Source organism: Eulemur rufifrons, chromosome 7 (genome assembly GCF_041146395.1).
Source record: "Eulemur rufifrons isolate Redbay chromosome 7, OSU_ERuf_1, whole genome shotgun sequence".
Classification (NCBI taxonomy): domain Eukaryota; kingdom Metazoa; phylum Chordata; class Mammalia; order Primates; family Lemuridae; genus Eulemur; species Eulemur rufifrons.
Window position 1 is genome coordinate 206405533 of NC_090989.1, and position 14818 is coordinate 206420350.

The 14818-nt window shown below is 52.4% G+C and overlaps 1 protein-coding gene across 5 annotated transcripts in view; it reads left to right on the top strand.

Annotated features, from left to right (window-relative positions):
* Positions 1-4635, top strand: part of AOPEP (aminopeptidase O (putative)) — a 306549-nt gene extending 301914 nt beyond the window's left edge. For 4 of the 5 annotated variants that reach the window (XM_069476298.1, XM_069476299.1, XM_069476301.1 and 1 more), the window contains one exon: positions 3416-4635. In XM_069476298.1, the coding sequence (XP_069332399.1) occupies positions 3416-3715 (300 nt within the window). In that variant the 3' untranslated portion in view covers positions 3716-4635. The remainder of the gene's footprint in view (positions 1-3415) is intronic. The other variant, XM_069476300.1, reaches the window with a different exon arrangement.
* The last annotated feature ends 10183 nt before the right edge of the window (positions 4636-14818 follow it).

Genomic DNA, 14818 nt, shown 5'->3' on the forward strand with positions numbered 1-14818 from the left:
GGCCGGTGGCCTTGGAGAGCAGGCAGAGTCGGTGCCTGTGGTGGCGTGAAGGCCCCAGGTCCTGGACTGTCTTGTCTGGCCACCATGGTCCCTGGGAAACAGAGGCTGTCCACCTGGAGGCAGAACAGCTCTCCTTGGCACTGTTTCAGCCACTTTGGGTTTTATAATATGTATAGGAACAAAAATTGTGAGAGAACATTGTGAGTAGGTTTAGAGATGGGACGGGAAACCCAGTGAAAGTGCTAATCCATAGTCTTCAAGGTCAAGGCTGACACAGGAGCCAGTGGCCGAGTTACTCCAAATCCTAGCTTCTGGTGCAGACGTTTTCTCCTCCTGGGCTGTGTGTGAGCTTTTGAGGTTCCTCAGGTTACCTGCGCCTGCCCCGAGAGGCTGGCGGGAGGTCTTCCCAGCCACATGCGCCATGCACCTGCTCCAGTGTCTGGAGGGCAGGTCTTATTTTTAACCTTGTCATGTTGGAGCAGAACGTGTCCCCTGGCTTTACACTGGCTTGAGAATCCTACATTATTTACATTGCTTCCTCTGTTAGTTGTGCCTCAGATTAACCTGTTAGATTTACTTCCTAGCAGTTAATTTTGAAATGTGGGTTTCTCCACTATTATTGTAATTTAGCGGTGGTCTGTAAAGTTTTGCTGAGTAGAACTGTGGGATTCTAAGTGTGTTCTTTTTCCCTAACAGTCATTATCATTTCTGTGTCTTCTCAGTTTTTCTTCAAGGTTTTACATGATATAATAGGGTATGTGTAATTTTGATCTTTTTTGTAACTTAGCATCAAATCTCAAGCATTTTTCATGTTGTTACATAGCTTCTCTACAAATATAATTTTTAATGGATGTTGAATGTTTTGTGTTGATATTCTTGTTAGCCCAGTGTTGGACATTCAATTTGCTTCTAACGTTTTGCTGTTATAAAAACCATTTATGTCTAATATGTTTAAGTATCTTATTGATCTGAAAGAACTCCAATACTGAAGAGAAAAAAAAAAGTTTTCCTAAAGTATGATGTTCTTCCAGAAGATTCGGGAGCTGTGTTTGCCAGGAGAAGGAAGAGTGGGGACAGCTGTAGTGACTCTGCATCATGTAGGGACACAGCTGCACGCAGGTGTTCCCCACACGCCCCCTTCAGGTGGTTTCAGACAGTCCTTAAAGATGGGCCAATTTAAAAACCAGAAACAGTCTCTCGGTTACCTTGTTGCCAGCCTCATGGTAATCAGTCTATAAATCATGTTTTGCTTTAGGGTTTTACTTTCATGGAGAGTGTGTGTATTTGAAGAGTGTGAAGCTACAATAAGGCAAAATTTTCCTTTGATTGCTCCTTTTCCAAATTTTGGAGAACCGTAGCAGGTGACACAGCTCTTGTGACTCTTCGTTGTGATTTTTTTGCCCTGAAGCAGGCAGAGGAGTCGTCTGGGTCACAAGACTGCCATTTCCTTGCCTCCCTCTGAGATCTTCGTTCCTGTCCCTGCCCTTCTAGGTGAAGCAAGGGTCAGGAGCACCCCCAACCCCCACCCCACTGATGAACAGTGGCCAGGGCCACTCCTGAGTCACACAGGGAAACCCCTCCCAACTTGAGAGGCCCCCACGACTTCCCAGACCACCTAGAATCCGTGTGTGGGGGCAGGGTCTTGTCCCCAGGGTTACAGGCAGTAAACCAAGAGCAAGAGTAGCTTCCTTCCACAGTTCTGTCACATGGCTTGTCCATGCATTTTTCTTCTCCTGCTCCAAAGCTGCACTGGCATTTTTATGGTCATCTCCAAGTCCTTTTGATTTAAAAAATTATACTTCTAGGACGCTGTGTAAATGAACGGCAAACAGAAAGGCAATCCATTTGCTAGCGTAGCAGGCATGGAGGCGGCGTCATCGCCCTGCGTCCTTCCGCGGAAGCCCGGTGTGTGCAGATGGGAGCGGCCGGCAGGGCGCGGCGCTGCTCCCGGGTGCTCTGGCTGCTTGGGTTCCTGGCATGCTGATTTGTGACTTAAGATTAAAATCACATTGCCAGGGATTACCACGCAGCCACGACCTTGGCTGCTCCTCCAGAAACCATAGTCACCCTCTGCAGTTTGGAGAACAGATGCCTCTCATAGCTCTTCTTTGGAAACAAAAGAAACCAACAACCGCAGAAGATGCTCACCGGCTCTTTCTTTATGCCCAGCGATGACCTCTCTAACAAGGTGCAGAGCTTAGCTGATTGGTGAACAGTGATTGGTTTCCGCTTTGTTCACAGTGGCTAAGTTCTGCACCTGAAGAGAAGGTGAGATGGGGGCAGTTAAGTTGGAGCCGCTGGGGCAGAGGCCGTTGCTGACGGGGCTGGCCGCTGCCAAGCGTCGGCTTGAGCAGAGCTGATTCTGGAGGATGAAAGCGCACTTGGCCCCGAGGACGCACTGTCTCCTGTCAAGAATGCAAGCGATGTACCTGTGGTCCTTAAGTTTGTTTACAGAGACATAAATCCACTAATCAGACGTCTGTCTGAAGGGTCATATGTATTGAAAGTTGCAAAAAAATTATTCTTACAAAAAACTAAAACCAAATGCATCATAAGTCGGGTAAGACCATGTCGTGGCTGATTGCTTGTGAGGAGGGTGCTGTGCTTTCCCAGGAGACTCCTTGCTGTCATTTCCCGAGCGCGGTGAACTCTCTCTTGTATTTGCAGCCCAGGTCTCAGTTCTGCAGCCCCCAGCGGCCGGCGCTCCCGGCGGAGGCACTGCTTCTCCGGCTGTCGATTGGACCCGCCCTCCGGTGCCTACTGAGCTGATATCAGTTCTCATTTTACACACTGGCTCAGTTCAGCAGGAACAGGAGTCGAGCCCTTGAGCAAAAAGCCTTCCTGTCCGTAAGTGCCCGAGGCTCGGGGGAGCTGGGCCTCCCACCCACGGAAGACAGGCCGAGCACCCACCGCAGACACAGCGGCCAGCGGCAGCGGCGTCCATCTGTATGTGCTCCTGCGGTGTGGGGGTTTGTAGAATCATAGAACCTGGCCGACACGAAAGGAAGGAGCTCCCAGCCCCAAAGGCAGGATGGGGTTAGCGCCGGAGTGTGGTGTTGGCCCCGCACGTGTGACGGCGGCAGAGCCCACCTCTCATGGTGTAGATTTTCGGCTTTTTGAAAGCAATTAGAGTGAAGGTGGGTCTGAAACGGGATCTCCTTCTAGTATGTGTCTTGTAAGTGAAGTCTAAGTTACGGCCTGGTGGGTTTCATAACCATGTGTGAGCAAAGTGAGCGTCACATGGTTCAACTGTCAACCCCATTCCCAGGGTTGTGAGTGTGGCCCGGGTCTCATCCTTGTCCTCCGATGGAAGTCCTGTCTTTAAAGTGGAGAGCAAAGGCACACAGACGTGCTCGTTTACAAGAATTCCTCTGTTGTGACTGGGTCATAAATTTTATTGCTGTTTCCTTTGCAGGAAAGATCACAGCGAGATTCTCTTTCATACGTCTCCTCCAAGCCCGGTGGGACCAGGCTCACACTGACCCTGGACATCAAAGAGAGGATTATGTGGCTGCTAAAGCCATCAGCCGACAGCAGTGTTCCTGTCTTGGTGCTTCTCTTGCCCAGAGGCTGGTCCCAACTGGGCACGTATAAAAGGCAAATCCTCGTAAACCCCGTCTCTCCCTCCAGGGCTGCGCGGCAGCCTTTGTCCCCCACCCCAGAGGTGCCGCCTGACCACGGTGAATCCGAATTGCAGCTGTCCTGTGACTTTTAGGCCATTCTTCCCTGCAGATGCTTAAAGATGTCTGAGAGACACTGAAAACTCTGCTGGACACTTTGCATCAGCCCCTCGGCCTGTGGCTGCACGTGGGTATTTTATAATTCCAGAAAGTCACGCAGCTTCTGTATGCTGGGACCAGCGGACAGCATTCGATGTCCTCCTCCGGGTCGTTTCTGAAAGATGCTGCAGACTTACTCTGAATGATAGAACCAATATATAGATTTTTCCAAAATTTTAGTATCTTTTTGTAAGAAAGTAAGAAATATTAATAAAAATATAATGGCTTTGATTTTTTTGTGTTCCTGTCTGCTTCTGAATTTGATACTGTTGAAAAATAAGAAGCAAGTCTGTATAAGAAAGGTCTTCTCCACACCGTGGTGCCGCTTCCTGCCTCCCTGGTGTCCGCGCAGCTCTGAAGGACGGCAGTGCCGACGTCAGGCTGGGTGCGGGCTGCGCGCTCCTCTAACACGTAGAATCTCAGGCACCGTGGGAGTCTGTGGTGATGTCATTTTTCTTTCCCACAAGTTTAGAGTTAAAAGACAGAAGCTTGAAGCAGCTTTCTGGTACCGTCACAGGGAGGGACGGTTTGACACCCTAGAGGACCACAGCACTGGCTGCAGCGTGCGCCTACACAAGGCTGAGCTAAGAGAAGAGCAAACTTCAAGACAGCGACAGTTTCTCCTCCTGCCTGGCCCCGGTGGCTCTCTGCATTCCAGCCGATTCGGGGTGAAATGAGTCTCTAACACGATCTTCATTAGAACTCTGTTGTACCAGTGACTGCCATTCTGGAAGGTTTCCTAGGGAGTTGCTGTTGCATGTGCTTTGCATATCGTTATATGTGTTTTCTATACCATATTGGTAGAATAAAAATTTGATAAATTGTGATAAATATACAAACACTGTTTTCTGTGATGACTTAGAATAAATGACGCTTTCTCCCTCTGGCCCTCCTCTGTTTGGCTCTCTTTGAAGTAGAGCAGGGAGGGCCCTGGGAGCACAGACCGCGCCACCCTGGGAGCTTCCCACCGTGTGCAGAGGCACCTCCGACCTCCAGAGAGCTGCGGGCAGCCAGCCGGCCCAGTGGTTTGGTGTGGTCTTGTTTTTCCCAAAGTTAAAGCCGTGCTTTGTCTGCTTTGAAAACCACTAAGGCAGAGCTGAACTGCTGAGTAGGTGGGATTTTGCACAAAGACCACTAATCCCTTGCTCCGGTGATTCACCAGGTCCTGCCACTTGCTTTGGCCACTTGGGTTCTGGCCAGTGGGCAGCTCATCAGAACTGGACACCAGTGTCACAGCTTTGGCCAAGGCCCTGCGGGCAGAGTTGGCCTTCGCTGCCTCCAGACCGGGGAGTGCCCTGCTGACACCAGATGCTGTCCCTGCAGATACGGGGGGATGCAGGAGAGTGGCCTGGGCTGCCACGTCCAGCAGCAGGCTCCCCGTGGCTCTAATGACACCACTGCCCTCCGTCTGTGCCCGCTCCTCTAGCATGTCCTGAGGGAAAGTTCAGAGAGGCCTCTGGATTGCACAGTGGCAGCCAGTCAGGTCTCGGGGTCAGGAAGGAGACACAGGACAGTGCTCCCCATTTCTAAGTGATGCGTTTGATTGGAAAAAGAAGTGTCACGTTGGCAACCAGCTCACGTCAGTCGGGGAGGGCAGTGTGACAGGATTGGAGTTAGAAAGCATGTTGCGTTATCAACATGATTGTGGCACCTTCAAAGAGATGACTTGGTCTGGGCAGGGTATTTTCAGAGGACACAGGAGTCTTGGGAAACACAAGACCAGCTGTCTTGGAGAGAAGGGTGTGGGTGTTGGGTGTGCCAGGGAACCCAAGTACCGCTGTGGATCAGGCCTGGACAGCTCACGTACTAAGTGACAGGCAGGGCTTGCACACAAGTCCATGTGGCTCAGGGTTGTCCTTCACTCGATACCTCTCAGGGTGTAACAAACCTGCTGATGCCCCTATGTCCCAGACACTGCTCAAGGACATCTGGTCACCCGGCAGCCAAGATGTCCACGAGGGCAGACTCCACTGCTAATCCAGTGTGATGTAAGGACAGGCCTGCTTTGGAAAGCATGGAGACTTGACTCTGCTACAGTTTAGTCACCATGGGGAAGGTGCAGAGACCTGTCTGCGTAGGAGTCAGGCACACTTACTGGCACAATTTCCCCGCCATTCTCTGGCTTCCCCTCAGCGGTTCCCCCGCAGCCATGGGCTGGCCCCGTCACGGGTACGCAGATGGGAAGATACTGGCTGCCTCTCCTTCCCCAGGCAGACTGTAAAATAAACTGATAGAAACAAACGTGCTTTACCAACAAGATGCTTGTGTGAGCCGAGGGGCCCAGGACAGGAAGAGGCCCACAAGCACCGTGTCTCCTGGTCCAGTGGGAAGCGAGAAGCACCAGCTCCTCTGCCTGTCCCCAGGGCTTCCTTAAGCTGTGCCTAAGAGCGACCTCGAGCTGCTGTGGGCGTTCGGCAGCCGGCATTCAGCCACAGGGGCTGCCCAGGCGGGATCCGTCAGACCTGAAATGTGCCCACGGGGGTTGAGTTCCTTCCTGGAGCTCCCCGTGGGGTGGGGGCCGCCCCGCGGCCGTGTCCTGAGGCCTGGTGGGCCTGGGAGGGGCGCTGAGGGCGGATGCCAGCACCAGGCGTGTGGCCCTCAGCAGTCGGGCACAGAACTGTTACCACTTTAGCTTAGCTGGGTTTGCCAGATTTAGTAAAAGAGTGAAAAGCAGCAGTCTTTCCTTTGAGCAAGTTAATGGGTTAATTGCCAAGCGACTGTCCTTCCCCAGGAGAACAAAGGTCCAGCCCTTCCCGCTGAGGCCTCGGGAAATGGACTTGCTCCCCACCCGCACACAGGCCGACTTCCAGGAGGACTCGGTCAGCTCGGCAGCGAGGGCATCTCTCCTGCAGAGGCCCAGCGTCTGTGACCAGTGTCCGCTGCTGCTGCTGCTCCCAGCGTGTCTGCGCCCGCCTGCGCCTACCAAGAGGGGAGGCAGCCGGGCCTCTGAGGGACCCCAGGGCCCCCCAATATGGGGAGGCAGCGGCAGTGACTATGCTCTGTGTTCACCCAGCTGCAGGCCTCACCGTCACCTGTGGGACCCCACCACCTGGGGACCTGGCCCGGACGGGAGCGTGGGGCCCTGGGCGACAGCCAGGGCAGAAGTGTTAGGAATTCCAGCCCGACCAGGGCAGGAAATGGGGTGGGGGAGGAGACAGTTCGTCTCCATCTCGGCCTCTATTTGAGGATTAAAGGATTTTGAAGCATTTATTTTTATTGGAATTTCCAATCAAAACATAGAAATAATAGTCTACATCCCAAGCAAGGTGATCTTGCCTGAGGTACAGAGAGGCCCACATTCAGGAACCTACTGTTAACCCACCCCTTTGCGATGGGGAGAAAAGCCCTAAAGGAAGTCCAGACACGTCCCGCACGCCCAGCTTGCTCTCCTGACCTGCCAGGTTCAGCCTGGACAGTGAGCGGCCTGCGCGGGCCGGCCAGGGGGAGGCCATGGGGAGGGACCGCTGCCACGGTCAGCCTCATCCTCACCAGAGGCCACTGTGACCCACCGAGCAGCTGAAAGCTGAGCTGGGGGATTTGTGTGCGAGGGACTGTCTGCTTAGAGCTTCCCCCTCCTCATTCTGTAGATGGTGCCAGCCGGGCGGGAGGACTTGGCTGGGTGGGCGATGGGTGAGGTGCCCAGTGTGCCCGCGAGGCAGGCCCCGGCGGAAGAGCGCGGTGTGCTCCAGCACGGCTCCTGGGGCCGTACCGCAGGGCTGTGGCCTGGGCTGGCCGCCACACCCCATTCCCAGGAAGGAGGGTGCTGCTCCCGGTGCTTTGCCGGCGGCTTTGTGGCTTGATGGTCCCTTGGAACACTCCCTCCCCAGGGTACCTTGGGCTGAACAGCCTCAGGGTGCCTCTGTGCAGGGTTGGGCCATGGCAAGGACTCCATACAGGGACACCAAGCCTGGCGAAATCCAAGCCTAGAGCTCCTAGATCCTCCTCAGCCCAAGGCCGGGTCTGAGACACCTGAGAGGCTGGGGGAGGACGGGGCCTCCCAGGGCATCTCCCAGGCCCAGCCCAATGAGGGGGGCATGAACTCTTCACCCCCCAGGCCGCTTCCCTCGCAGACAATGACCTCAGCCCTCCCGGCCGGGCCCTGGAGGTTTACAAGGTAGAAGGGAGGAGAGGCTGGTTGGGACCATTCAAGGGCAAAGTTTTATAGATCTTTTCCCACCCTTTGGTGCTGTCTGGAAGATTGATCGGCTAATAAGGCATTTCTGTTCCAGTCCGGTGACCAGACAGTGTGAAAAAGGGGCCATCAGCCCAGCCTGGGGTAGAAGGAAGCCACCATAAACCACAGACATTCCCAGGACCAGCATGGCCTGGACGGCTGGCGGCACGCGGGCATCCCAGCACCCCGGCGGGCAGCCCCGGCCATGGGAGGACAGCCCGAGGAGCCCCTGTGGGGGGCTGGGCCTGGGAAAGGGGGCTTGATACCCCCTTGTTCTCATGTAGGGCTAGAAAGGAGGCTGGGACCTATGGTCACCAGGCTGTGACCTCTCAAAGCTGGTGATGGCACCAGGAGCCCGTGTGTCTGTGTCACGGTGTGTACAGGCTTGTGGGAGGTGTGCAAGGCCAAATTTGGAAATGCAGATAAAGACTTCCCTGGCCACACATTCCTGTCGACTCCACACAGTTCACAAGGAACAACCTAGTCCGCGCACAGTGCCGCTGGAACAAAGGTTGGTCTGGCTTCCCAGCCCCAAGGACTTACAGGGCTGGGCGCCAGGACGAACTGCTCTAAAGACCCGCCACCCCCAGCCTGGGCCCACCCAGCATGTGGCCACTTGAACCATCGTAGTCACCGCTGAGGGTGGAGCTGGGGACAGGCTTGGGGGTGCCTCGGGGACTGTCCGTCCATGTCCCAGGCAGGCTGCCCACCTGGGAGAGGAGAGCCAGGCTGAGATTCTGCCCGGGGCCGCCCTGCCAGACAGCTCATCTGCGGCTTTGTCTGGGACACACAGGCGACTGGGTGTGCACCCTGTGGTTTCTATTCTACTTCCTTAAGCCTTCTCTGTGCTCCTTTTGCCTGTAATTTCTTTCAGCTTGGGCCTACATGGAATTGGTCTGCCACTTTGAAACCCAGCCCATGAGGTGTTCTTGCCTGTGGGGTGGTGGGTGAGGTGCTGAATCTGCCTGTTGTCAGGCCCTAACTGCACCACCAGGAGTCCCGAGTTCTGGAAAGTTCTTTTCCGCCTTCATAGTCCTCCCTTGTCGCACGAGCCTAGCAGAACAGGCTTCTGGGGGCAGAAGTGTGTGTCCTGAAGTGGACTGGACACTCCTGGCAAGCTTTGAACAGCAGGCGTCACCGAAGCCCCCTCCAGCTAAGACGTCGCACTCTTCACCCCCGGTACTCCGGGTTTCCGCATTCTGACTCCGCGATTTAAGTCTCCAGAGGCTTCCGCAGTTATGTTTAAGGAGGGAGGCTCAGGAAACACGTGAATTATGGGCATAACTGAGAGCTGAAGTAGGAGTCAGTTTTAATGATTGCCAATGGAATGGAACAAGTGTGCGTTTATGTTAGGTTGTAAAGAAAAGATAATTTAAGGGGAAGGAATCGTAGTTTTATGATTTTATCTGCTTTACTAAATTAAATGCTATGTCAAGGAAGAAATAACTGCAGAAATTGTGGCTTCAGTGCACCTGGAGGCAGAGGAGGCCGCTCTGTAGAGCAGGAAGGTGACAATCGAGCAGGCAGAGGCTGGGCACCTGGACCGGGGGACATCCGGCCCGTGACCTTCTCCAGCTGGGGTGCTCAAGACACCCAGGTCCTCAGGGCACATGCACCCAGCCATAAGGAGTAAGTTGTTTTTCTCTAGAAAACTCTATGTCCAATGTGCGAACATAAGTCCTGTGGATAAGCAATAAAAACGCCACCCCACTGACTAAAGAAAGCACAAGGAACACAGATGCCGACGTCTCCTTTTAAAGCTGCAGATGGTGCCCGGGCCTGTTCCTTCAGAGTGTCGCTTAACCGCAGCCCTCTCGTAGAACGAACAAGACTCTTCCTTTGTGTATTGATGACAACAACTTTTTCTTTCTTTGCATAGATCTCCCGTGCAAACAAGCATAATACGGAAGCAAAAACTAATTGTCTCCACCTAGGCCCTTCCCCAAGCCCATAACTGCGATGGGATTGGTCCCCGAGTGTCCCCCGGCAGAGGCACCCCAGGACACTCTAGTGTGCGCACGGACACCCCTTGCTTCACATACGAAGGGCGCACAGGGTGTGCTCGGGTTTACACTGTGATTTCTCCGTGTGGCGGAACGTTTCAAGATTGGCGCATACACATAACTCTGCTTGTCTGTGTTGGCGGCGCCATTGTGTGACTATCCCATAACTCATCACTCTGGAAACAGTGACGTGTAGCATCCATGGGCTTCCTCTGTTCGAATCCCAGCCCTGCTAAATGTCATCCACGTAGCCTTGGGCAAATCAGTTAACCTCTCAATACTTGCGTCTCCTCAGATGTGAACTGTGGATAACTTTGTTAGCTAAAACCCTGATAACAGGGCCTGGGGCGAGTGTTCATCCTGCTGGCTTCCCTGCCGGTGTGTTCGTTCTTTTTTTTCTTTTTCCAGATAGAGTCTCGCTCTGTCGTCCCAGGTAGAGAGCAGTGGTATCATCGTAGCTCACAGCAACCTCCAACTCCTGGGCTCACGCGATCCTTCTGCCTCAGCCTCTCCAGTAGAGTAGCTGGCACTACAGGCGCACGCCACCAGGCCCGGCTGATTTTTCTATTTTTAGAAGAGACGGGGTCTCGCTCTTCTGAGTTCAAGCGATCCTCCCGCATCAGCCTCCCAGAGTGCTAGGATTACAGGTGTGAGCCAGGTTTTTTCTTTCTTTCTTTCTTTTTTATTTACTTTTTTAGAGACAGGGTCCGCTCTGTCAACCAGGCTGGAGTACAGTGGTCCGTCATAGATCGCTGCAGCCTTGAACTTCTGAGCTCAAGCGATCCTCCCGCCTCAGCCTCCCAACATGCTGGGAATTACAGCTGTGGCCACCACATCCAGCCTCTTTCCTTTCCCTCTCTTTTTCCTTTCTTTCTCTCTTGATTCCTTTCTCTCCCCACTTCCCCCTTTCGATTTTCATTTATTTATTTGAACCTTTGCATGGTTCCGCGGTTAGCTGTGTGAAACAGTGCTGCAGTCCGTTCCCCAGGTGTGTCTGTGGGAAGGTTCCTAGACTCACTCATCATGGTGGGACCCATGCAATCTGAAATGGAGCGGGGAGATCTAAAGAACTGGGTGTTTGTTACTGGGTGAAAGAGTATATAATTTTTAAAAATTTTTTATCCAGTGCTTTTATTATGTTAAAATATACATAAAATTTACCATCTAACCATTATTTTTTGTAGAGACAGGGTCTCACTATGTTGCTCAGGCTGCTCTTGAACTCTTGGCCTCAAGAAATCCTCCCATCTCAGCCTCCCAGAGTACTGGGATTACAGGCGTGAGCCACCACACCCGGCCTCAGTGGCATTAAGTTCACATTGTTGTGCAACCATCACCATCATCCATCTCTAGAGGTTTTTTTCATCTTCCCAAGTTGAAACTCTGTCCCCATTAAACACGAATTCAAGTCCCTGGCAACCACCATTCTGCTCTCTGTCTCTATGGATTTGCCTGTTTCAGGTACCTTGTGTGAGAAGAATCATACAGTATTTGTCCCTTTGTGTCTGGCTTACTTTACTTGGCAGAAAGTCTCCCAGCTTCATCCATGCTGTAGCATGTGTCAGAATTCCCTCAAGTGCGTACCACGTGTCCTTTATCCTTCATCTGTTGAGGGACACTTGGCTGCTTCTATCTCTTGGCTGTTGTGAATAGTGCTGCTACGAACATGGGTGCACCAATATTTCTTCAAGCTCCTATTTCCAGTCCTTTGGAGGATGTCTCTAGAAGTGGGGTTGCTGGATAAGATAATTCTATGTTACCATACTGTGTGCAGGAAAAAATTTAACTTTTGACCACTTGTCTTTCAAAAAGATGGTACCAATTTTCCTTCCCTCCCTTGGGGGATGGGAGTTCCTTTTCTCCACTCCCTCACCAATATGACAACATCAATCTTTTTGTCTTTTCCAACTTGATATGGAAAAATAATTGTATTAATTTGCACTTCTCATAAGCTATGTTAAATATCTTCTGAAAATCTTTTGAAAGCCATTTGTAGTTCTCCTCCTGTTGATTGTACACAGTGTTTGCATACCTTGCCTATAGGTCTCTTGGGCTGGTGGCCTTTTTCTCACAGACTTATAGAAACGCTTTAGAAGTTAGGAAACTAGTTGTCATGTGCTGCAAGTATTTTTTTCCCAGTTTGTCATTTGTATTCAGTTTTTTGGGTTATTTTGGTTTTTATTTCTGTATGGTCAATTTTATCAATCTTTGTTTTCTCCTGTGGCTTCTTGGTTTTACACTGCACTTAGAAAGGACTCCCTTCCAGGCCCGGGCACAGCTGAGGGAGGTGTGGGGCCCGCAGCCCCACAGGAGGATGCTGGGACTTCCGCACCGCCCTGGCTGTAGCCTCAGGCCCTCCCCCTCCCCCTGCTGCAAAGTACTGGGGAGGCGTCTCTGAAGCAGTGACCACAGAGCTTAGAGCCTGGCCCCGGCAGGGACACCGGTGTGTAGGGAAGGGGAGGCTGGGCCGAAACAGGGTGTAAGTGAAGTCTGCAAACCAGTGATGGGCAGCAAGTTCTAAATGAAAGATCAGAAATCCTTTCTATGGTTTAGGACTAGGGAAGATCCAATTTTATAAACTAAATCCTTATTTACCCAAGTAATATACCGTCTGCCCAGCGTGGCAGCAGCTTCCTACCTCTCCCTCCTCTCTTTCCCAGCAGGAAAACTGCTAGAGCCTTCTCTGGAGAACATTCACAGATCCAGAGCACGGTCCTCCAGACGCTGACATCTGGTAGAGAAGGAGGGCTGGGAGTTTATTCCTTAATGTTTATTTTGGTCGAAGGAACTTCATTTCCCAGCACCGTCTTTTCCCTGTTGATTGAAATGCCTTAAGCATATACTGAATTCTGTACTCGCTCATTCAGCAGGTGTTTATCGGGCAGGGGACGATGGTGTCTAAGGCGGAGGCAGTAGCCGTGAAGGGCGGGAGGTGGTCGGAGTGGGCAGCTTCCTGATGGATTGGATGTGGGCGTGAGAGAAAGGGAGGCTCAGGAATAACTACCAAGGTCAACCTGAGTCACAGGAGGCCTGGGGGACCAGGGGACCAGCCTTGGGTGTGTTAAGTGGGAGAGCATCCCAGGACCTCCCAATGGGACATTCGGGTCTGTGGTCCGGGAGAAGGTGTGGCCCCTCTGCACAGACGCCGTGTGCAGCCACGGGCAGGACTGGGTCAAGCCCACGCACCAGTCCTGGGGCGCCCACCAGGAAGGGGCCAGGAGAAGAAAAGGCCCCGTGGGTGGGAGGAGGCCCAAGTGTCCCACCAGCTGAGGAAGAACGTCAGGGAGGACAGGAGGCCCAGCACACGGGGCTCAGCTGTAGTCGGAGCTGAGACCTGAAAACTGCTGTTGGTTGGAGCCACAGAGGGCCCTAGTGACCTTGAGGGGTGCAGTGTCCCTGTAGTCGCTCTTTGGTCCCACCCATCTGCCCGTCATGGAAAGTACCACACCGTCGTGATGACTCCATCAGAATGTGTAGCCTTCATTACACTTCACTTTCAGAGCTTTCCTGGCTATTCTTGAATGTTTATTTTTCCATATGAATTTTGGAATCAGATTGGCTAGTGCACGTATTATGTTCCTCCTTGGGGCGTGGTGACGTGCGCCTGTAGTCCCACCGCTTAGGGAAGCTGAGGTGGGAGGATCACTTGAGCCCAGGAATTCGAGGTTACAGTGAGCTGTGATCACACCACTGCATTCCAGCCTGTGTGACAGAGCAAGACTTTGTCTCTTAAAAAAAAAAAAAAAATCTTATTAAATCTAATTTCTCTCTCTATAGCCATTGGTGTTTATGTCTAGGATATTTTTCCAGAAGGAAAGACCCACTAATTCGTCTTCAGTTGGAAGCGGGGATTTGGCAGTGTCCAGAGGTTGCGATTGTCACCACTGGTGAGAGGGGTGCTTCTGGGACTTAGTGGTGGAGGTTAGGAACGCTGCTGACCACCCTACAGTGCACAGGACAGCCCACGACAGAAGTGTCTGGTCCACAGTGTTAACGGTGCCACACTGGAGAAGCCCAGCTTCAGATGCCTGCAAAATGGCTTTCTGCAAAGGCCCTGCTCTCCCTGTTCTTCCGTTGCTGCGTGTTGGGCTGTTTCATGGGAGTCGACCTGCTAAAATGCTTTAGAGTAGTCTTGAAGCATAGATGATGTACAGTATTGTGGACATTTTTATTTTCTTCATCTTCCCAGTATCTGAGCCATTCCTGTGTTTGGGTGACACCTTTGGTGGTGTCCCCAGCACCCACAACGTTACAGAAGCGAAGCAAGCTCGACACTTGCTTTCCCAGCTTCCTGTGCAGCCCAGGTGCAGGCTTGTGACCTGGGCTGCTCGCTCAGATGGGCACAGGTGACGCATTCTGAAAGGAGCCAGCGCAGGGTGGAGGCCCTTCTCCCTGCTGGAGTGAGTTCCAAAGGGTCTCAACTGTAGGACTCGGATGGCAGCAGTTTCCTCACCAGACCGTCTGAGGCGAGATTCGGGGCATTGTTGCTGGCCGGCTCACACTAAGCCTCACCTGGCTAACAGTCGAGCTTTTAGATGCCCTTTTCATCAATTCCCGTTTACTTTCAACATTCAGTGTCCACTGCTGTTGCCTGCAACCGAGAGTCCCGTGTATACAGATTTCCTACATCAAACACCAAGTACAGGACGATACCCTGCCAGGACGGAGCAAGGGAAGGTGGTAGCTGTCTTTGGTACCGGTCTGTGTGTGGAGGTGATTGGAGCCCATGGGCCAAACTAATCGTGGAACTGGATTTTCGGAGGAGGCTTCAAGACACACACAGATACTTATTTTGCCTCAATTTGGGGGTCTTTGGTTGTAAAAAGGCTTAATGATGATTAATAATTTAGAAGTTTTGGACA